This window comes from Podarcis erhardii (assembly GCF_964252035.2).
Source record: "Podarcis erhardii genome assembly, chromosome: 17".
In the NCBI taxonomy this organism is placed as follows: domain Eukaryota; kingdom Metazoa; phylum Chordata; class Lepidosauria; order Squamata; family Lacertidae; genus Podarcis; species Podarcis erhardii.
This window is the reverse complement of record NC_138515.1, coordinates 29,346,297-29,368,601: the sequence shown is the minus strand read 5'-3', so window position 1 is coordinate 29,368,601 and position 22,305 is coordinate 29,346,297. Positions and strand designations below refer to the sequence as shown.

General features: G+C 43.2%; 1 protein-coding gene across 1 annotated transcript; it reads left to right on the top strand.

Annotated features, from left to right (window-relative positions):
- Positions 1 to 2,689: 2,689 nt before the first annotated feature.
- SMU1 (SMU1 DNA replication regulator and spliceosomal factor) lies at positions 2,690 to 21,994 on the top strand. Its single transcript, XM_081845264.1, has 12 exons — positions 2,690 to 2,837; positions 5,694 to 5,904; positions 7,105 to 7,257; positions 9,299 to 9,409; positions 10,515 to 10,643; positions 12,591 to 12,710; positions 13,994 to 14,110; positions 15,727 to 15,854; positions 15,934 to 16,060; positions 16,823 to 16,990; positions 17,391 to 17,543; positions 20,975 to 21,994. The coding sequence occupies exons 1-12, from the start codon at positions 2,812 to 2,814 to the stop codon at positions 21,071 to 21,073; spliced, it is 1,542 nt and encodes a 513-aa protein (XP_081701390.1). The 5' UTR covers positions 2,690 to 2,811; the 3' UTR covers positions 21,074 to 21,994.
- Positions 21,995 to 22,305: the final 311 nt, after the last annotated feature.

Below are 22,305 nucleotides of genomic sequence, written 5' to 3'. Positions count from 1 at the left end.
GAGTATATTTTAAGTGGGGATGTGTATGTGAAGTTGCTCACATCAAAAAAGTTCGGAAACTTTAGCTAGTCCAGAATGTAGCTGCCCAGTTAACTGTTGCCAGGCATATGGATTATGTTTTACATCAGTATTGAGAAATCTGCCTTGGTTGCCCACTCTGTTTCCAAGCAAAATTCAATGTTCTGATTCCCTAACTTTTAACTCCCTATGAAGATTGGGAACAAGAGTACCTTTGAGATCACCTCTTCTCAGAAGGCTTTATATATAACATATGGTTTTCTGTTTTATATATTTCAATAATTTTACAATCATTTTAACATTTCAAAACTTGACTTCCTCCCCCCTTTCCTTAATTTTTTTAAAAATATTTTCTGCATATCCAAATTAACTTAATTTGCTCATTTATCAATCTACTTTAAATATATACTCTTATAAAACTGCAGGTTATTACAATAATCCTGCCAATGTTCTTATCTGTTTACAGTTTGTTTGTAAATATTCAATAAACCATTTCCATTATTTTATTTTTTAAAAAAAGTTTGTTATCTTGATTTCTTATTTTTCTGGTTAGTTTCATCATTTTTACATAGTCCATAAGTTTTTGTATCCATTCTTCTTTTGCTGGGACTTATTCTTCTTTCCATTTTTGGGCAAGTAACATTCTTGCTGCTGTAGTCGCATACATGAATAAATTTCTACACAGTTTGGGTAGTTCTGTTCCTATAATTCCCAAAAAGAAAGCTTCTGGGTTTTGTTTCGTTTTGACAAACGTTATTTAAAACATATTTTTCAATTCAATTCTCAGAAGGCTTTCTGGACGTTCTGAAATCTGGTGGGACTCCTCCTGCAGTTCCGTATGATTACGCCTGATCTGAGGGTCCATTAGATGACAGCCTTAAGAACCAAATTGCAAACATCCCATACATTGCTTAAAGTGCAATTTAGGTTGCCACCTCAGCATGACAAATTCGTTTGCAGCATCAACTGGGCAGAAAAAGCAGGACAGTAGAAAGTAGCAGCCACGTTTATGCCAAATTTGAGGTTGTCTTTTAGAATGTTGTTTCTTTAGGGAAATCACTCAGAAAGCTAATTTGCTGACAAATTATGATAGGGTTTCTGGACAGGCAAGGATTTGCTTCCAAGACCACACGGATTAGAATCTAATTTAGATTTGGTGGGCGAGAAAGCAAAGCGCAGAGATGTTCTGTGACGTCACTAAGAGATGGTCCAATCGGGAGCGGCTGAAGTGGCTGTTGCCTAGAGAACTCGGGGCAACAGCAACTTTCGTCTCGTGACGTACAAGAACGCGGCGACTGCGGGCGAGCGTCGCATATAGGAACCGTCACGTGACCGCAAAAGAAGAGGCGCGTCGCATTGTTTATACGCATTCTAATCCGTAACGTAGAGATAGGAAAATGGAAGAGTCACACTTTTCAGAGGGAGAGAGGAGATGTAGTGGTTTTAGAAAAAAAACAAACCCAGTCTTGTGGCACCTGAAAGACTGGCCACGTTATCACAGCATACTCTTCCCTGAATCAGAGTTCACTCAGAATAACAGAATCATAGAATTGTAGAACTTGGAAGGGACCCCATCAGTTGCATGAAGTTACACATGGGTGGAGAAAAAAATAATAATAATGTTGGAGTCAAATGGCAATGGGATTCAAAAAGTACAGTCTGTGGTATTTCAGTTATTAGACCTGGCTTAAATGATTGCAAAACGAGCACTAGAGAAGGCTGGGGAAACCCAGCCAGATGGGCGGGGTATAAATAGTAAATTATTATAAATTATTATTATTACTCACTCTTCTACATTCCTGCCCCCACCACAGCTGTGTGTGTATATATTTCCTTTCAATGCAGGATTTCACTTCATCTGAAGAAACGGACTCTCTGGGGAAAGCTTTTTTCTTGTTTTCTTTAAGACAAGGATTACCTGTTCCCACAGAAGCAGCAGCAGTTTGCGACAACATATCATAAGTACAGTACTGATTAAGTTAACGTCTGTGATGAGAAAGGATGGGAACCGTTGCCTCTAATCTGAACCGAAATATAACCGAGCAGTTCCATGTTGAAATTTCCCTTTATAGTCTGGAGAGGGGTTGCTATACATAAAAGCTCGAAAGCAATTTCCATTGATGGAATTCAATGCGTATTTCTTATTATACTGTATTATACTGTATTGTTTTAATTAGTGTTTTTATAGTTGTTCTGATTTTGTGTGGAATGCCCTACCTGGGTGGATGAAGCAGCCAAGTAATTTTCGCTGTTCCCGAGAGGGGGCAATGACAATAAAGATATTATATTATTATTATTTCCACTCTGGAGGTGTGGGGGGGTAGGTAACGTGATGCCCCACATTGGTGTGGCAGAAGCGGATTGCAGGGAAGATTCAAGGGCAATCAAACAAATATCTAAAACATTTCACTGTAGCATAGTATCAGAAACATATTTTTTAAAAAATTGCAGAATTGGGACTGGCACCTTTTCAAAACGAAAGCAAGGGCATCGAGTGGTACTGGAAACAATCCTAGTTGCGTTTTCCAATGTATTTCTTACCGATGTGGAAGTGGGGGGGGGGACCGGCAAGTTTCCATTTTGAAAGTGTGGCTGGGGGGGGAGGGAGTGTAAAGGAACCCGGAATTCCATATACCTCGGGCGTCTACCGCAATAAGTCTATGAGGGTCGCGTGAGGGGGCATGACCCCGGAAGCGGATGTGCGCAGCGGAAGTGGCTGGGCGGAAGTGGCGGCTTGTTGCTGTGCGCCTGGGGTTGGAGTCTCTCCGGGTGGCGACGGGCCGTTAGTTCATCATGTCGATCGAAATCGAGTCGTCGGAGTGAGTTCCCTGGCTGGGCTCGGGGAGCGGGCGGCGTCGCTGCGTTGCTTTCGTGCCTCGGCGCCAGGCCTTTGTCCTCTTCCCGCAGACCCATTTCTGGCTCGTGCCCGTCGGGGCCAGCTGAAAACACTCCCGGGTTGCCGAGGAGGGAGCTTTCCCGTAGCTTGGTTGCAGTTGCTGGTACTCGGCGCGGGTGCATTTGCTCTGAGGCCACACACGCAGGGTGTTTCCCAACCTTGTGCCTCCAGCTGTTTTTGAACTACAACTCCCATCATCCCTGACTAGCAAGACCACCCATCATCCCTGACTAGCAAGACCAGTGGCAAGGGATGATAGGAATTGTAGTCCCAAAACAGCTGGAGGCACAAGGTTGGGAAACACTGGACTAGAAACAGTGTTTCCCAACCTTGTGCCTCCAGCTGTTTTTGAACTACAACTCCCATCATCCCTGACTAGCAAGACCAGTGGCAAGGGATGATGGGAATTGTAGTTCAAGAACAGCTGGAGGCACAAGGTTGGGAAACACTGGACTAGAATCAGTGTTTCCCAACCTTGTGCCTCCAGCTGTTTTTGAACTACAACTCCCATCATCCCTGACTAGCAAGACCAGTGGCAAGGGATGATGGGAATTGTAGTCCCAAAACAGCTGGAGGCACAAGGTTGGGAAACACTGGACTAGAATCAGTGTTTCCCAACCTTGTGCCTCCAGCTGTTTTTTGAACTACAACTCCCATCATCCCTGACTAGCAAGACCAGTGGCAAGGGATGATGGGAATTGTAGTCCAAAAACAGCTGGAGGCACAAGGTTGGGAAACACTGGACTAGAATCAGTGTTTCCCAACCTTGTGCCTCCAGCTGTTTTTGAACTCCAACTCCCATCATCCCTGACTAGCAAGACCAGTGGCAAGGGATGATGGGAATTGTAGTCCCAAAACAGCTGGAGGCACAAGGTTGGGAAACACTGGACTAGATGACCCTCGTGGTCTCTTAGGGACTGGTCTAAACCCAGTGCCGGATTTAGACTAAACAAATGATATAAAGGATTAAGTTATAAAGAACATGTGATAAATGAAACAAAAGAAAAGAAAAAAAAAATTCAGATCTGAAGAAGTGTGCCTGCACACGAAAGCTCATACCTAGAACTGACTTAGTTGGTCTTTAAGGTGCTACTGGAAGGAATTTTTTTTTCTTTTATTTTGTTTTGACTATGGCAGACCAACACCTGTATGTGATAAATGGTTTTAAAAGGAAAGGAAACCAAAGGCATAATAGGTTGAAATGTATAATAAGACTGGAAAGAGGATAGGGAATTGCTGAATCTGATTGTGTAAAGGGGAACAAAGAAAAGGGAGATGTGAGGAAGTCAGGAAAGAGGGCTATAAAGATAGTAAGCAAGAAATAATTTTTTCTCTGTTTTTTGCTTTTTTCTGATTATCTCTCCTTTTTTCATTTTTGAATTGTGCTGTTTTTGATTGTCTTTCCTTTTTGTTTATTTCTGATTGTGATATTTGTTTTATTATGCAAAACCTTAATAAATATTATAAAAGAACAACAACAACCCAGTGCCAGATTTACAGTGGTACCTTGGGTTAAGAACTTAATTCGTTCTGGAGGTCCATTCTTAACCTGAAACTGTTCTTAACCTGAAGCACCACATTAGCTCTGGCTCCGGCCTGGTGGAACGCTCTGCCTCATGAGACCAGGGCCCTGCAGGATCTGATTTCTTTCCACAGGGCCTGTAAGACAGAGTTGTTCCGCCTGGCCTTTGGCTTGGAGCCAATTTGATTCCCTCCCTCCCCCCCCTCTCTTTTTTTTCTTTTCCTTCTCCTCCTGCGATGAGGCTACATTTTAATATTTTAATGTTCCATTATTTTAATAATGTATTTTATTTTTGTTTTTAAGTTGTAATCATTCATCTTGTTTTTATTATTGCTTGTAAGCCGCTCTGAGCCGGCCTTGGCTGGGGAGGACTCTTGATTTTAGGACTCTGCTTTTTTTTTTTTTAAGATAATCTCTATATTTTCCCCATTCTTTTTGGAATTTTTGTTTAGATTGTCTGCTAATTGTATCCATCATTTTGGTCAATTCAAGGTAATCAAATAATTTATCTTGCCACTCTTTTTGTTGGTACTACCTCTTTCTTTCAATTTTTTTGCAATTAAGATTCTTGCTGCCGAAGTTGCATACAGGAATATTCTCTTATTTTCACTTGCAACATCGGAGTCTAATATGCCCAGCAGGAAAGCATCTTTTTTTAAAAAAAAAAAATAAAGGTTTGTTTAAACATTTTCTTCAGCTCTTCATATACCATATCCCAGAAGCTCTTAATTTTATTACAGGTCCACCACATGTGTAGCAGCGTCCCCTCTGCTTGATTACACCTCCAACACATTTTGGATTTTGTTTTATACATTTTGAATATTTTGCTAGGTGTTATGTACCATCTATAAAACATCTTTAGAAAATTTTCCTTTATGGCATCGCAAGCCATAAATCTCCAATTCCCATTCCATAATTTCCCCCACAATGATAATTGTGGGGTCTTCTAAGTCCTGAGTGCATCTCTTAGCTTTGAACCAGGATCTGATAAGTTTGGGGAAATGGATTGCTTATTCATCGGCTGCTGTATTTCCCCCCTCATTGCTCTGTATATGCCCTAGAGCAGTGTTTCCCAACCTTTGGTCTCAAACTGGTTTTGGACTACACTTCCCATCATCCCTAACCACTGGTCTTGCTCGCTAAGTATGATGGGAGTTGTAGTCCAAAAACAGTTGGAGACCCAAGGTTGGAAAACACTGCCCTAGAGGACTGCATGCACATACAAAATTAATTGTTCCTCCTGTTTATTTCGCTCAGTGTTATCCGACTGATTATGCAGTACCTGAAGGAGAACAGCCTGCATCGTGCCTTGGCCACTCTACAGGAAGAGACCACAGTGTCACTGAACACAGTGGACAGCATTGAGAGTTTTGTTGCAGATATTAACAGTGGCCATTGGGACACAGTACTGCAGGCAATACAGTCATTAAAACTACCAGACAAAACACTTATTGATCTGTATGAGCAGGTAAGCACGCTTTCTACAGTAGTATTAGTTCATGTCTGATAGCACCTTTATCATTCACCAGAAAATAATCTCTTTCTCTGTAGCTTTGCATTTATAGTTTTATCTCCATGAAGATGTAATGGGTTCCAACTAAGACTAAAATATTAGGTCTGAGAACAGTTGAACCAACTTTTTCTGATGTTTGCTGTTTTATTTTTATTTTTACACTAATATATTTTGCAAGGAAATACATTGCAAGTTCATTAAAAAATTAAGCATTTAAAATACATGTATTGAAAAATAACAGTGGCATTAAAATGCTGTTAAATTCTCAGTTTTTAAAAGGCTGTCAGAATAAATAATTATTCACCTGTCTTCTAGAAGTATGGTGGCTCATAAGGGTACTATTTCTCAACCATGCTAATAATCGCCCTCTCCTACTAAATATCAACCAAACCATAGATGGAGAGTATATCTAGAACTGTTTCCCATCATCACGTGATGCTGAGAATATTATGGCTTCAAATTCTGTTGTTTCCACATCAGTGTCGTTGGTGTCTGTGGTGAAGGGAAGGCATTTTTTTTGTACTCTTACCTGTAATTCAAAAAACTAGCCTCATATCATAAATGGAGTCTCATAAAGTGAGACTAGATAGATGCTGGAAGCATATTAATCTGGTGCTTGATGCGTTCAGGTGGGGTTCAGGGCCGACTCTCTTAGTATCAGTTGACTAATCCTTGTCATAATAAAGGCCAACAGAGCAAGATACGAATTTTGGTCACCGCATTTTTCGCTCCATAAGACGCACCAGACCACAAGACGCACCTAGTTTTTGGAGCAGGAAAACAAGAAAAAAATATTTTCTCTCTGTAAAGAAAAAAATATATTATGAATCTCAGAAGCCAGAACAGCAAGAGGGATCGCTGCGCAGTGAAAGCAGCAATCCCTCTTGCTGTTCTGGCTTCTGGGATAGCTGCGCAGCCTGCATTCGCTCCATAAGATGCACACACATTTTCCCTTACTTTTTAGGAGGGAAAAAGTGAGTCTTATAGAGCAAAAAAATACGGTATCTGAACCGCTTCTCCATTTCTGAAACCTGCATACTTAAGCTGCCTGAAACTTTGATCTTCTGTTTGTACAACTTGCTCTTATACTGAATATGCGTACCACATTAAACATTAATGCTGCTTACTAATGCTGTTTTTCTTCTGATATTTCAGGTAGTTTTGGAATTGATAGAGCTTCGTGAACTGGGTGCTGCCAGATCTCTCCTGAGACAAACTGACCCAATGATCATGCTAAAGCAAACTCAGCCAGAGCGTTACATACACCTTGAAAACCTTTTGGCCAGATCCTATTTTGATCCTCGTGAGGTATGCCTATACTAATCAAAAATCTGTTTTTATATACAGTGGTACCTTGGTTCTCAAACTTAATCCGTTCCCGAAGTCCGTTCCAAAACCAAGGCACGCTTTCCCATAGAAAGTAATGCAAAATGGATTAATCCATTCCAGACTTTTAAAAACAACCCCTAAAACAGCAATTTAACATGAATTTTACTATCTAACAAGACCATAAAATGAAAGCAATATACAATGTACTGCAGTCACACAATCAATCAGTCAGTCAGTCAGTAGCTGAACTGGGTTCCACACAGTCACAAAAAAAGAGCCGCAAAAAGGCAAAATAGCAAAAACAGACCTCAGCGTAACACTCAAAACGGAAGTGTGGCGCTCAAATCAGAAGTGTAACACTGAAAACAGAGCACATTTGGCTTCCAAAAAAAGTTCGTTAACTGGAACACTTACTTCCGGGTTTGCAGTGTTGGGGTTCCAAGTTGTTTGAGTACCAAGGTGTTTGAGAACCAAGGTACCACTGTATGTGTTATATAGCATTTCAATTGATAATGGAAGTTACCTTGATGGATAATGGACTCTCCCGGCTCTCCCTCACTGAAAGTCTTTGGACAGAGACTGGACAGCCATCTGCTACAAATGCTGTAGCTCTTGGTTGCCTATAGTGAGTAGGGCATTAGACTAGTTCGCCTCCAAGGTCCCCTTCAATTTTACGATCCTCATACGGATTAGGAATTCCATCAGAAATTATGCCTAATGTTTTCAGCAATTTGCTTTTTTGAGAAAGTGGCATGCGAGTGTTGGGTTGGTAACATCATGCCTCATTTAGGGGTTCTCTACCTCTCTTTTTAATCGGAACCAGTGAAGGCGGTGAAGGTCCTGTGTGAGTGTCTGGAGGCAGTTGGAGGATGGATGGCGGCTAACAGATTGAGGTTGAATCCTCACAAGACAGAAGTACTGTTTCTGAGGGACAGGGCAGGTGGTTGTGGGGGACTCCCTGGTCCTGAATGGGATAACTGTGCCTCTGAAGGACCAGGTGCACAGTCTGGGAGTCATTTTGGACTGACAGCTGTCCATGGAGGCACAGGTTAATTCTGTGTCCAGGGCAGCTGTCTACCAGCTCCATCTGGTACACAGGCTGAGACCCTACCTGCCCACAGACTGTCTTGCCAGAGTGGTGCATGCTCTGCTTATCTCTGGCTTGGACTATTGAAATGCACTTTGCGTGGGGCTGCCTTTGAAGGTGACCCGGAAACTACAACTAATCCAGAATGCGGCAGCTAGATTGGTGACTGGGAGTGGCCCCCGAGACCACATAACACCAGTCTTGAAAGACCTACATTAGCTCCCAGTACATTTCCGAGCACAATTCAAAGTGTTGGTGTTGACCTTTAAAGCCCTAAACGGCCTCGGTCCAGTATACCTGAAGGAGCGTCTCCACCACCATTGTTCTGCGTGGACACTGAGGTCCAGCGCCGAGGGCCTTCTGGCAGTTCCCTCACTGCGAGAAGTGAAGTTGCAGGGAACCAGGCAGAGGGCCTTCTTGGTAGTGGCACCCGCCCTGTGGAACGCCCTCCCACCAGATGTCAAAGAAATAAACAACTATCAGACTTTTAGAAGACATCTGAAGGCAGCCCTGTTTAGGGAAGCTTTTAATACTGGATGAATCATTATATTTTAATATTCTGCTGGAAGCCGCCCAGAGTGGCTAGGGAAACCCAGCCAGATGGGTGGGGTAAAAATAATAAATTATTATTATTATTATTATTATTATTATTATTATTAGGTTGTGGAATTGTGGAGACCTTCTTCCCTTGTGTTTGCTGTGCTCCAAATGATACCTTCCACTCTTTGCTTTTCTGGTCTAAGTTTATGGGAGATGGAAGCAGTACAAATCTCTGCTTTGCCTTAATGAACAAAACAGATTGATACCTGTTGGATAAGTAGCTTTTCTTCATTCCAACTGGGAAGAGTCTTACCTTTTTTTAGAACAGTTGCTCCTACCAAGTTCCTTCAAGCCCTGAAAACTAAACTGAGGTATTCCGTTGTTCTGTGTTAGGCATATCCAGATGGGAGCAGCAAAGAGAAGCGGAGAGCTGCTATTGCCCAAGCCTTGGCCGGTGAAGTCAGTGTGGTGCCTCCATCTCGTCTTATGGCATTACTGGGACAGGTATCCCCCCCCCCCCCAAGACTTACATTGTATGAAACTGAAAATAGAGATCCTTATTCATGAACTGCTGAAAGGTCCAGTATACCTGAAGGAGCATCTCCACCCCCATCGTTCTGCCCAGACACTGAGGGGGCCTTCTGGCGGTTCCCCCGCTGCGAAAAGCCAAATTACAGGGAACCAGGCAGAGGGCCTTCTCAGTAGTGGCACCCGCCCTGTGGAACACCCTTCCTTCAGATGTCTAGGAAAGAAACAACTATCTGACTTTTAGACGACATCTGAAGGCAGCCCTGTTTAGGGAAGCTTTTAATGTTTAATAGGTTATTCTATTTTAATATTCTGTTGGAAGCCACCCAGAGTGGCTGGGGAAACCCAGCCAGATGGGCGGGGTATAAATAATAAATTATTGTTATTGTTATTATTGTTATTGTTATTATTATTATTATTCAGTTAAATACAATTTCTTTTAGTAAAACCACAGTCTTCCAGTTCACATTTCAAAAGATTCTTTTCCTGGGATAGATTTAATAAATAAGTCTCAAGAACAAATCTATGTTCACAGACCCTTCAGCAGTGTAGGTGGATGATCATAGTCAAGTTTTTCATAGAATCATAGAGTTGGAAGAGACCACAAGGGCCATCGAGTCCAACCCCCTGCCAAGCAGGAAACACCATCAGAGCACTCCTGACATATGGTTGTCAAGCCTCTGCTTAAAGACCTCCAAAGAAGGAAACTCCACCACACTCCTTGGCAGCAAATTCCACTGTCGAACAGCTCTTACTGTCAGGAAGTTCTTCCTAATGTTTAGGTGGAATCTTCTTTCTTGTAGTTTGGAACCATTGCTCCGTGTCCGCTTCTCTGGAGCAGCAGAAAACAACCTTTCTCCCTCCTCTATGTGACATCCTTTTATATATTTGAACATGGCTATCATATCACCCCTTAACCTCCTCTTCTCCAGGCTAAACATGCCCAGCTCCCTTAGCCGTTCCTAAGGAAAGGTCACAGCTGATGTTTGAGATGCAACTTCCCAATGTAAGGTATATCAGTGTAAGAAATATCATTTAAAAAGTTACCAAGATCTGTGCTTTAATCCTCTTAATTTCTCAGGCACTGAAATGGCAACAGCACCAAGGACTCCTACCTCCTGGTATGACAATTGATTTGTTCCGAGGCAAAGCAGCTGTCAAAGATGTTGAAGAGGAAAAGTTCCCCACACAACTGAGTCGGCATATTAAGGTGAGTCCCTGATTACCACTTGCGAAGAATGGGCCAGATTCTTCTTGAATTGTTGGCGTCCATCTGTCTCGAGAGACAGTGGAGTACGTTTCCAGGGGTGAAGTCAAACGGCTGCCTTAGCAGCACCGAAGTGACTTCCCCTGGGCACAAGCCTGGAGTTTATTTAAATAACATATCAAGGATACAGTGCAGTCGTACCTTGGTTTTCAAACAGCTTAGTTCTCGAACGTTTTGGCTCCCGAATGCCGCAAACCTGGAAGTGGCTGTTCTGGTTTGCAAATTATTTTTGGAAGCCGAACGTCCGACGAGGCTTCTGCGGTTTCCGATTGGCTTCAGGAGATTCTAGTAGTTACGGCTCTTGACTTTCAATCCCCTACATTTTAGTGATTAGTTTGGAAATCCTCCTTGCATGCCCGTATGCTCTGAAAAGCACACTTTCTCTCATTGATGCCAATTTATATATATCTTGTAGATCCTGTTGCATGAAATGCAAAATAGACGTATCTTTTCATCTGGCTTTTGAGTCATATTGAACTTGGGCTGGATCTAGACACATTAAAAAAATGCTTCAGGAAAACACTTTATAAACCTCATAATGGTAACTCACGCTGCCAAAGATGGATCTCTACATTGCCATCTGCTGACATAGTGTTATAATGCATTTTAAACGCTTTTTAAAAAACCTAATGTAGCTGAGTCCTTGGTCTGAATACCTGCTATATTTAAACACACAAGCAAGTTGATGAAACACATTTGTAGCCTTTCTCATTTTTATATTTGTAGCTGATATTGGACTAGAAATCAAGTGAGATCACTGGATGAAATAATTATTTTAACTGAAACTGTTTTTAGAATATATAAAAAATAAATTGTCCAGTAGCACCTTAGAGACCAATTAAGTTTGTTCTTGGTATAAGCTTTCGTGTGCATGCACACTTCTTCAGATACATGCACATGAAAGCTTATACCAAGAACAAACTTAGTTGGGCTCTAAGGTGCTACTGGACAATTTATTTATTTTTTATATATTTTGACTGTGTCAGACCAACACGACTACCTACCTGTTTTTAGAATGTTTTAACTGTTTCAGAATGTTTTTTCTTTTTTAAGTGACTGTATTTGTCTCCCTGGGCTACTTTGAGAGGAAAGACAAGATATAAAACAGGTCATTAAACTAAAATGATTAGATTAAGTTAAATTAAAGATGCATTTTTTGACTCACTTGCATACCAGACATGTACACAAGAATGCTAAATGGGTTTGTTATGTTTCTTGCTCAAAATGGCATCCAGTGGTGATTGATTGATTCCTTCCATCCACCTGTAGAGGGAGAATATAAAATAGGATTTTTATGATGAAAGTAACTTTTTCTTTGGCTAGGTTGAAAACCATGAACCAAAGCATATACATAGTAATTGGGTTCAATCCAGATTTGCCCCTCCGCTAGCGACAAGCCCCCCTGAGATCCAGCAGAGGCTTCCTGCTAGAGAAAGGGGGTCAGACGATCTCCCCCAATTCTCTCTCAAGCACTACCTCTTACTTGTTCCTACTCTCAGAGCAGCTTTTCAGGGCACTGCAGGGAGAAGAAGGAATTGGCAAAAATCACCTCTCTGCTCCGTTTCTCCAGCAGGAGCTCTACGCTGCGCAATACAGATCTGTATCCACCCTATTTTAGTTCAGTTTCTGGAAGTTAACACAAATTAGGCTTTCATAAATATTTCATATTAAATTGGTACAAAATCTGTATGCTGCAAGCATTGTGGATACTTTTCCTCAGAAAGAGTTGCGCATTTTTAAAATATCCACAGAGTTTGAGCACTTAGTGTGATGTGAGGGCTGAGGTTTTGTCATTATTTAGTCTAGGATAGTATCCTATTCCAGTGTCAGAGGGTTATTTATATGAAATTGGCATTGCGTGAAATCCTTCTTTTTGTTCCCTTAAAACAGTTTGGCCAGAAGTCTCATGTGGAATGTGCTCGATTTTCCCCAGATGGTCAGTATCTGGTCACTGGTTCTGTTGATGGGTTCATTGAAGTATGGAACTTCACCACTGGCAAAATCAGGAAGGTAAAACACTGCATGGCCTTTCAAGTGGATTGTTCAGTACATAGTTTGTGTTTTGACAGTAAAGCCCTTAGCTTGCATGACGAGAACCTGCTCGCACTCATTTAACTTGTGCGCATTCAGATTTAGACAATAAAATAAAACAAGGAAGGGGGGAATGAAGGGGGCAACATTCTGGGGGAAATTACTTTGGCAATCCCACCCACCATTGAACCCAGTGGGCTTTGACTATCTACAATTTTGGCATTAGGAGCGACCCCCAGAACATAAGCCCCACGTAAGTTGTGGGCTTACGGTACTAAATTCAGGTAAATAAGCAACATTTATTTATTTGTGTAGTTTCCCCAATGGAACTGGAGTGTAAATAGGAACTCTGAATGCACAGTGCATTTGAATTTTAAAACAATACAAATTTGACACTTGTCAGCATCATTTTCAAGACTGAGCAACTTGTTCAAGGTCCCAGGGCGGTCTGCAGCAATTTGAAATACAACACTAAAAACATTTAAAACGTACAATTACAGGAAAAATGGAATCACAAAAAATAGGGTGGGTTCTGAAAATATAGGTCTCAAGTGACAAAGATGTTATGTAGGCTTCCAAACCAAGCGTTTTTGGGAATCCTGCTTTTACCATGTAACACCTAGTGCTAGATTTGGTAGACTAAATCTTGATTTAATTGCATTAAGAAGATGCTAGAGCCTGAATCTCCCCAGATTCAGGCTTCAGCATCTTCTATTATAAAGAATCTCATGTGTAAGACCTAAGAAATGCTTCTAACTTTGAGCTCCACTGCTAGTCACATTAGTAAGGTAAAGGTAAAGGACCCCTGGACAGTTAAGTCCAGTCAGAAGCGTCTGTGGGGTTGTGGCGGTCATCTCACTTCAGCTAAGGGAGCCGGCGTTTGTCCACAGACAGCTTTCCAGGTCATGTGGCCAGCATGACTGAACCATTTATGATACAACGGGACATTCCAACAGAAGCTGTTTACCTTCCCGCTGCAGCAGTTCCTATTTATCTACTTGCACTGGTGTGCTTTCAAACTGCTAGGTTGGCAGAAGCTGGGACAGAGCAACAGGAGCTCGCCCCGTTGTGGGGATTTGAACCGCCGACCTTCTGATCAGCAAGCCCAAAAGGCTCAGTAGTTTAGGCCCCAGCGCCATTAGACAGTACTGTTTAGACATGAATAAGTCAGCTCCTTTGGTATGACTCTTATACGCATTGCTGTTCCCGGTGGCTCTTTTTTCTCCTTCAGTGACTGATCCTTTGTTCATTACTTCATCTAGGATCTGAAGTACCAAGCTCAGGATAACTTTATGATGATGGATGATGCGGTTCTATGCATGTGTTTCAGTAGGGATACAGAAATGCTGGCAACTGGAGCACAGGATGGGAAGATCAAGGTATGCACTTTGGGGAATGAGAGGAGAGAAAACTGATCCAGAGAGGGGATCTTAAGCCATGTTTCCTAAACTTTTGAGAGCTGAGGCCTACTTCTTTCTGAATTAAAACAAGATTCACTGTTATACCCAGAAAGTGTAAGACTGGACTAGCGCAGGGATCAGCAAACTAAGGCCTGTTGGCTGGATCAGGCCCAATTGCCTTCAGGATCTGGCCCACGGACTGTCCGTGGATCAGCGTGGGGTTTCTGTTCGTTCAGGCTGCGCCATTCCATCCCCCCCTCTCCCTCACACACACTGCGGCGGCTGCGCCTCCTCCCTCCCTCCTCCTGGCTTCTCCCTGCCCTGCCTAGAGGAGGAAGGGGGCTGGCTGAGCGCCATTTTAAGCAGCCCCTCTCCGGAGCCAGCCCTTTCGCGCCGCTCATCTTCCCGCCACTGCTGCCGCCCTGGTGCTCTTGTGGGCCAGAGAGCGGAGCAGATGAGCTCACTCTGCCTACCCACGAGAAGCAGCAGTGGTGGTGGTGGCAGCAGCCCCTGGGAAGGTAACCGCAGCGGCTGGGGGTGGGGAGGAGCACTACTTGCCCCCCTCGCCTCTTCTTCCAGCTCCTCCTCCCCACCCCCCGGTGCTGCTTCTCTGGCCTGCCACAAGGTCTGAGGGACAACTTTAAAAAATTGCCTACCCCTGGTCTAGTGTCTCTGCAGTCTCTTTCCTGATTGGAAGGCTTGTAGGTAGGGAGCTGTGTCTCATGAAGGTACAGTGGTGCCTCGCAAGACGAAAAGAATCCGTTCCGTGATTCTCTTCGTCTAGTGGTTTTTTTCGTCTTGCGAAGCAGGCCCATTGACGGCTTAGCGGATTAGCGCTATTAGCGGCTTTTAGCGGCTTATCAGCTTAGCGGATAAGCGGCTTAGCGGCTTAGAAAAAGGGGGGGAGGGGAAAAAAGTAAAAAAAAACTCGCAAGACATTTCGTCTTGCGAAGCAAGCCCATAGGGAAATTCATTTTGCGAAGCGCCTCCAAAACGGAAAACCCTTTCGTCTAGCGGGTTTTTCGTCTTGCGAGGCACCACTGTACATTACAGACAGTTTCCTTGGGGGAGGGTGTCATTCTGCTGCTTCTCTGCATCAGGAATCATCAAACAATTCTATCACAACTGATGGAGAGGCATAGCAGAATTCCTTACCTTCTCACTCGACAGATGCTGATTTGAAAGGAGGCAAGGCCATAACAGTAACTCATGCAAAAATGTTAGGGCAGCTTCCTCTATGGGCAAGAATTTGGGGTTCACAATAGTCTGTCTGTCTGGTTGTGATTCTCTTGCAGACCCCAGTTTCATTATGCAGTTACAGACCCAGTAAGAACAAATTAAAACATCCAAATCATGCAAGTTCTAACATCCGATAATTTAAAATAGGTGGGATGTATATAAACTAGGGACAGAAACAATTATACAATGAAATTAACAGAATTCCTTTACGAGTCTTGTTATAAGAAAAAGTAAAATCAGCAGGATGTTCTCAAGTTTTTATAATAGTCAATAACAAGAAATTCCAACTAGCCTGAAGTTGGTGGCTTTCCAGGGACAGAAATAAATTGCACATGATTTCCCTCTCCTCTACCCAGGTTTGGAAGATTCAGAGTGGGCAGTGTTTGAGGCGATTCGAAAGAGCACACAGCAAAGGTGTCACCTGCTTGAGTTTTTCAAAGGACAGCAGTCAGATTCTTAGTGCCTCTTTTGACCAGACAATCAGGTACCTTTCATTTTGCTAAGTTTTGCTATTCAGCCTTACTTGGTTGGGTGACGTTAATAAAGCTTTTATTCTGCGGCAGGATTCATGGCTTGAAGTCTGGCAAGACTCTCAAAGAATTTCGTGGTCATTCGTCATTTGTTAACGAAGCCACATTTACACAGGATGGGCATTACATTATCAGCGCATCTTCGGATGGCACCGTGAAGGTAAGATCAGCCTACTGGCCTTTGGTGGTTGTTTATTTTGCTTGCTTAGCTGAAGTGTTTGCTCATTTCACTTTTGTAAAGAAAATTCTCACCAGCTTGGATTGTGGAAGTAAAACATACATTTAATACTTTCTATATCACAAGTCTTCTCTGCCTGTTGCAGCTTCTTAAAATATTATGAAGTAGCATTTCTCTGAAGGGATGCCATAGTTGAAGCCAAGCTGTTTTCTAGAAGCATTGTAGATACTTATTTGATTAATCAGCTGTTTAGTAGGTTGTATTTTTTTTTGGCTTGTTTTAAATACCAGTACCATCAGTACCAGACCTTAACCACCAATTATGGACTGGCTTTTTTAAATAAAAAAGTAGACCATCATTGTTATTTTAAACTAGTAAAGCAAAAAAATCAGTGCAATTCTGAAAAGTTTAATCTGCCACCATGATTCATAATGGCATCCAACTGTATCAAAACACAAACAAAAACCTGCTCCTTGATTACAGGAGCCACCATGCAAATTTCGTTGTATTTTAAGAAGTGTCAACGTGCATAGCAAACAAGCAACTTTCCAAAATATATAGTACATTTATATGTCTATGTTTTGAAGGAATGTGGTCCTCACCATATCGTGAAGCATTACTATCATTCTGCCGAACTGGAATTCCATTTCTTGGCATGCTGCCAAGGTGTGACAGAACTCTGGAGCTGGGCTTATATATGTTACGTGACGGTACTGATCTTTTCTCCTTTGTTCTGTTTTCCAGGTTTGGAATATGAAGACTACGGAGTGTTGTAACACTTTCAAATCACTCGGCAGCACAGCTGGGACAGACATCACCGTCAACAGTGTGGTTTTGCTGCCTAAGAATCCGGAACACTTTGTTGTTTGCAACAGATCAAACACAGTTGTCATTATGAACATGCAGGGGCAGGTATGTTATCGGAGGACAATAGGTTTGAAATGACTGAGAACACGTCCTCTTGGATTTGGGAAGATTCTGTTTCTTTAGTCCAGATTCCTTCACTTCTCCCTTTCTAAATGATTTGTGGGGCTGTTTGTAAGTCATTGTGACTAAATAGGATTCTGGACTCAATAAGTCTGATATTCTGGACTCCAAAAGTAATAATTGCAAGCCCTGTTCTCATTAGCATTCTCAGCAGTGCTGAAGCAGAGAATATGGGATGGATCCCTGAGGGTTATGCTGCTTCTGTTTTCCCTTAGGTCTAATTATGTGTTGTTTGATCTATGGGATCCTTCGGTATATTTCAAGCAATTCGCTCACCCAACAAATGTGCAGCTGATTTAAATACCAATATATATTGACTTTGTAGATTGTGAGAAGCTTCAGCTCTGGTAAGAGGGAAGGTGGTGACTTTGTCTGCTGTGCCCTTTCTCCACGAGGCGAGTGGATCTACTGTGTGGGTGAAGACTTTGTGCTGTACTGTTTCAGCACAGTGACTGGCAAGCTGGAGAGAACATTGACGGTGAGTAGCAGAGACGGCAGCATGTGCATCTTTGTAAACACCTTATGAAGTGCTGGGTATGACCTGATCCCAGTTTGGAAGTTGTAATTTTACCGCAAGCAGGTGAGACCTTCTGTCTCAAAGGTTTAGTCCCCCTACACTTGATCTTAGCTAAAAGGCTGAGAAATGGTTTGCATAAAGTACCGTATTTTTCGCTCTATAAGATGCACCAGACCACAAGATGCACTTAGTTTTTGGAGGAGGAAAACAAGAAAAAAAATATTCTGAATCTCAGAAGCCAGAACAGCAAGAGGGATCGCTGTGCAGTGAAAGCAGCAATCCCTCTTGCTGTTCTGGCTTCTGGGATAGCTGCGCAGCCTGCATTCACTCCATAAGACGCACACACATTTCCCCCTTACTTTTTAGGAGGGAAAAGGTGAGTCTTATAGAGCAAAAAATATGGTAATACATTTAAAATAAGTGTTTTTTCAGTCCAAGGCCAAACCTTTGGCCAGAAGCATGTGCTGTAGCTGCTGTGTAACTGCTCCCAAAAAGATCTCCCTCTGCCATAACATTTAGTAATGCAAAACTCATGACATGCCACTGAGCATTTTCTCATCTCAGCTACCTTTTTTGGCTGCAGCTAATGGAGATTATAGGGACGCGGGTGGCGCTGTGGATTAAACCACAGAGCCTAGGACTTGCCGATCAGAAGGTCAGTGGTTCGAATCCCCGCAACGGGGTGAGCTCCCGTTGCTCGGTCCCTGCTCCTGCCAACCTAGCAGTTCAAAAGCACGTCAAAGTGCAAGTAGATAAATAGGTACCGCTCTGGCGGGAAGGTAAATGGCGTTTCCGTGCGCTGCTCTGGTTCGCCAGAAGCGGCTTAGTCATGCTGGCCACATGACCCACAAGCTGTACGCTGGCTCCCTTGGCCAATAAAGTGAGATGAGCACTTCAACCCCAGAGTCGGCCACGACTGGACCTAATGGTCAGGGGTCCCTTTACTTTACCTAATGGAGATTATGCTGCATTCCTCATTTTTTAATCATTCAGGGAAGAAAAGGATCCTGACAACGATGCTTTTGCATTACTTGTGAATGTTCTAAGCATGTCAAGGATATCGTCTCAGTAGTCCATACAACACCCCTTGCTAAGTACTTAAGTTTTCTTATCTCCATTTTTGCTGGTGGGTGATGGGAATTGAGAGTCCCTGTTAAGCACATTGCAGAGAGGAGCTGAACTAGAGATTTCCTTGCTTTTAATTTACTGTGATGCGAATCCCAGCCATGCTTCTGCAAATGGAAGGGCTCCTTTCGCTCACACAGAGGAGATCCAGCAGAGGATCTTAGCAGCAGCAGGGGTGACCTAGTTTTTGCCTATGTGCCTGGAGCTCCCTTCACACCTCTCATGCTGTCCCAGAGGCTCCACCTTGGTACATTCTAGGCTAGGAAGCCAGAAACTGAAAAGCAAATGAAAATGCTTAAATCGGGCCAGGGAACCCCCACTCTGCAGAGGTTTCTCATCTGGCCTGTGGGGCCTCTCCTCCTTGATCCCACCACTACTCCTCTGTTTTTTTGCCAGGTGTCAGGGAGGGGGCTTTTCTTCCTCTCCAGTCAGCAGAGAAATATAGTAAATTGCAGGTGTTGGACCATCAGTCTTGTTGGTACCCTGTTAGTGGGGCGCTAGGAGGGCTTTTGTCCCTTGCCTCCACTGTGATCTCAGTTCACACAAGATAGCCTATAGCTGTAGTTTGCATTCTAAAAAGATCTACCATTTGATCCAATGGGCTGGGGATTGTGGTGGGGGGTGGAGATTCTAATGCAAATTGCAGGGCCGGCCATTCTGGATGAGGACAACTGAGTGGGGAGAGGGGTAAAGGATTAAAGACAGGCTTCCTAGCCCCACAAGCTACTGGGTGTCCTGGTGCCTGCAATTTGCAGTGGTGGAAAAACCTTCCATTGAAATTTTTGGAATGTGCTGACTGTAAGAGACAGATTGTGGCTGTTTTCCTGAATTATGCCCATCTATAGGTAATATTTGCTGGTGGGGGGAGGCAGAGGAATGGCTGCACCTCTGATGGCAAGCAGGTCCTAACACAGGGGTCGGCAACGTGCGGCCCATGGGCCGGAAGCAGCCCACGGAGGCCGTTTAACCAGTCCACGAGCCACCCCAGAACTGAGCCGCCCGCTCAGGGAGTCCCGGCGCACTGTGCTAAACCTGCACAGCGCGGGGACTCGCTTCCACGGCTCCGGAAATCGCATCTGCACAGACGCTGGAAACCGCAGACATGCACATTCATGCACACGTGCGATCCGGTGTGATCCGGCCCATGGAGGGATCTCCGCGGGACCGATCCGGCCCAGGCAAGGTAAACCTTGCCGACCCCTGCCCTAACATATTGCCATAAGAGAATGTTTCCCGACTTCTGCTCTAAAGTCTTCTCTCGCATGTTCCTAAACACCTCTGCTGTTTAGTCTCCTTCCCTGAATTGCATCCTCAGCCCTAGGATATCATTTTCCTCAAATCCCCATACAGTGGTACCTCGGGATGCGAACGGGATCCGTTCCAGAGCCCCGTTCGCATCCTGAATGGAACATAAGACGCGACTGTGCATATGCGGGGCGCGTTTTGCCGCTTCCGTGCATGCATGTGACGTCATTTTGAGTGTGTGCGCAAGCAGTGAAACCCGGAAGTAAAGCGCTCCATTACTTCCGGGTTGCCGCGAAGCGCAACCCGAAAGTGCTCAACCTGAAGCACATTCAACCCGAGGTATGACTGTATTTGTCACCTCTGTATTGTCCTCTTCTATGGCAAGGATGGGGAATCCCAGGCCTGGAGGTGAAATGCAGCCCTTGAGGCCTCTCTTATGCAGCCCCAGAACTCTCCCCACGCTACACATCCTTCCTAGTCACTCCACTCACCAGCCCTGTTTTGCATCCTTCTTGAGGGCTTTTTCCTGGCTGGAATGCATCCTTAAACTCTGATGGTGCCTGCTCCTTGCCCAGGTAGAAGATGGAGAGAGGGATGTGTATGTAATTGTGTCTAGAAACTAGCCTACTGCACAAAGGTAAAATTCCATTCATTGCTCCACCTCCTCCTGCCTCTGGCCCCAGCCACCTCTGGCACGCAGCTCCCACAAGGTTGTACAGAAGGGATTGAGAAGCTCTTGCGCTGGAAAAGTTTCCCCACACCTGCCTTCTCTATGGCATCTTTGCTAGGCGGCTTATCCCCTACTTTTCTTCTGCAAAGATGTATACACATGAACTACCTGGCAAATGACTTCCGATAAGCCTGCTTTAGAAGAACATTATCAGGCATATATATCCCTCACTATGAACTGGGCAGGATGTACAAATTATTTTTGGGATGTTAATACTATGTCTTCACCCTTCACGCTTGCAGATTTCGAGTTAAATTCTAGGAAAGATTAATTAACTTTCTTTTACACCCAGGTACACGAAAAGGATGTTATTGGTATCGCTCACCACCCCCACCAGAACTTGATTGCTACCTATAGTGAAGATGGGCTGCTGAAACTCTGGAAACCATAAAGTGATTTTTTAATTCCCTCCAGTTCATGGAGATCTTGAATGCAATGGCACAGTGCATTGCGGGGTGGTTTTCAGTTCCTAGGAGGTCCAAAAGTTATCTCAGCTGAATATAAATTTCATATTAAGATGTCCCAATAGATTTGCAATTTATTTATTGCAAATAAATGCAGTAAATCCAGTTAGTAGAATATTTGCTAGTTGCTTGCCCCGGTGTAGCACTTTGCTGCAAAGAAAAAAAAATCCTTTAAGATGTATTTCCTGTTTGTTTTAATTGAATGAATGTTAAATGTAAATATTGTTCTGGCTAAGGCAAAGTGAAGAAAAGCAAACATTTGGTGTTTTTGTGAAATTGATTTCATCCATGTTCTGTCCCAACTATCCCATGGAAATAAGGTGTATTCTACTTAAAACAGACACATTTCTTGCCAAAGCTAAGCTTTTTAAAATTCCATCAGTTTTAATGGACATGTTAAGAAGAGGATACAGTCCATTAACAGGCATGGGGCTTCAAGGCATTTAACTTTGGCTGGGGAGTGGATAAATCTTCTGAACTTCTCAAAATGAATACCCAGTAACGTTCTTGTGGAGTTTTCTGCTCTGGGTAACACATTTGACTTTATTCTCCTTTTAAAATATAGCTTTGTCTGGATTAGCTTAGAAAATATAGTTTTATAGATTACTTTTTGCAATGTTCCAAAATATGTGTGAGCTTTAGTCAATCTTGCTTATTGTCCTAGTAAATAAGCCTCATCTAGCTAGTGTCTGGTCTTGATCTTAAGCCACCTTGACTGATGATCAAACTTGTTCAGTGGTCATTTTCTGATTTCTAGACTTGTGTAGCTTTTATTTGGAGCCATTTGTTTGGTGGTACTTTATTTTTTAAGTGTGCCTATTCTACAATAAAGTATTGCTACAAAAGCACCTGCCTTGTGTAGGGGTCTAGCTTTCCTTTTTGAACTTGAGATTCTACTGTAAAAGCCGATTTCCAGCCCTGGGAATGGCCACTGTTGTCAAAACAGCCGCTGGCAGTTGCTTTTTTGAGTTGGGTCTCTGTGCAAGCAGCCACTTAGCGTTCGAAATGTGATTAGGATTCTCACCTGATAACCTGCAGTTATCTGTTGCATGAACTAATTATGCTTACATATGTTGAGGTGTTGCCTTATGTGTAGTTTTAACCAAGGGTTGTCCTTTATAAAGCAAATCACTGAGCATGTATCTGGTGCAATGTGACA

What these genes read in the sequence shown, in the direction of transcription:
- SMU1 (XM_081845264.1), top strand. Translation starts at nt 2,812, where the DNA reads ATGTCGATCGAAATCGAGTCGTCGGA. An exon ending in CACAGGATGGGAAGATCAAG is followed by an intron (nt 14,111 to 15,726) that starts GTATGCACTTTG and finishes TCCTCTACCCAG; the next exon opens with GTTTGGAAGATTCAGAGTGG. An exon ending in TCTTTTGACCAGACAATCAG is followed by an intron (nt 15,855 to 15,933) that starts GTACCTTTCATT and finishes ATTCTGCGGCAG; the next exon opens with GATTCATGGCTTGAAGTCTG.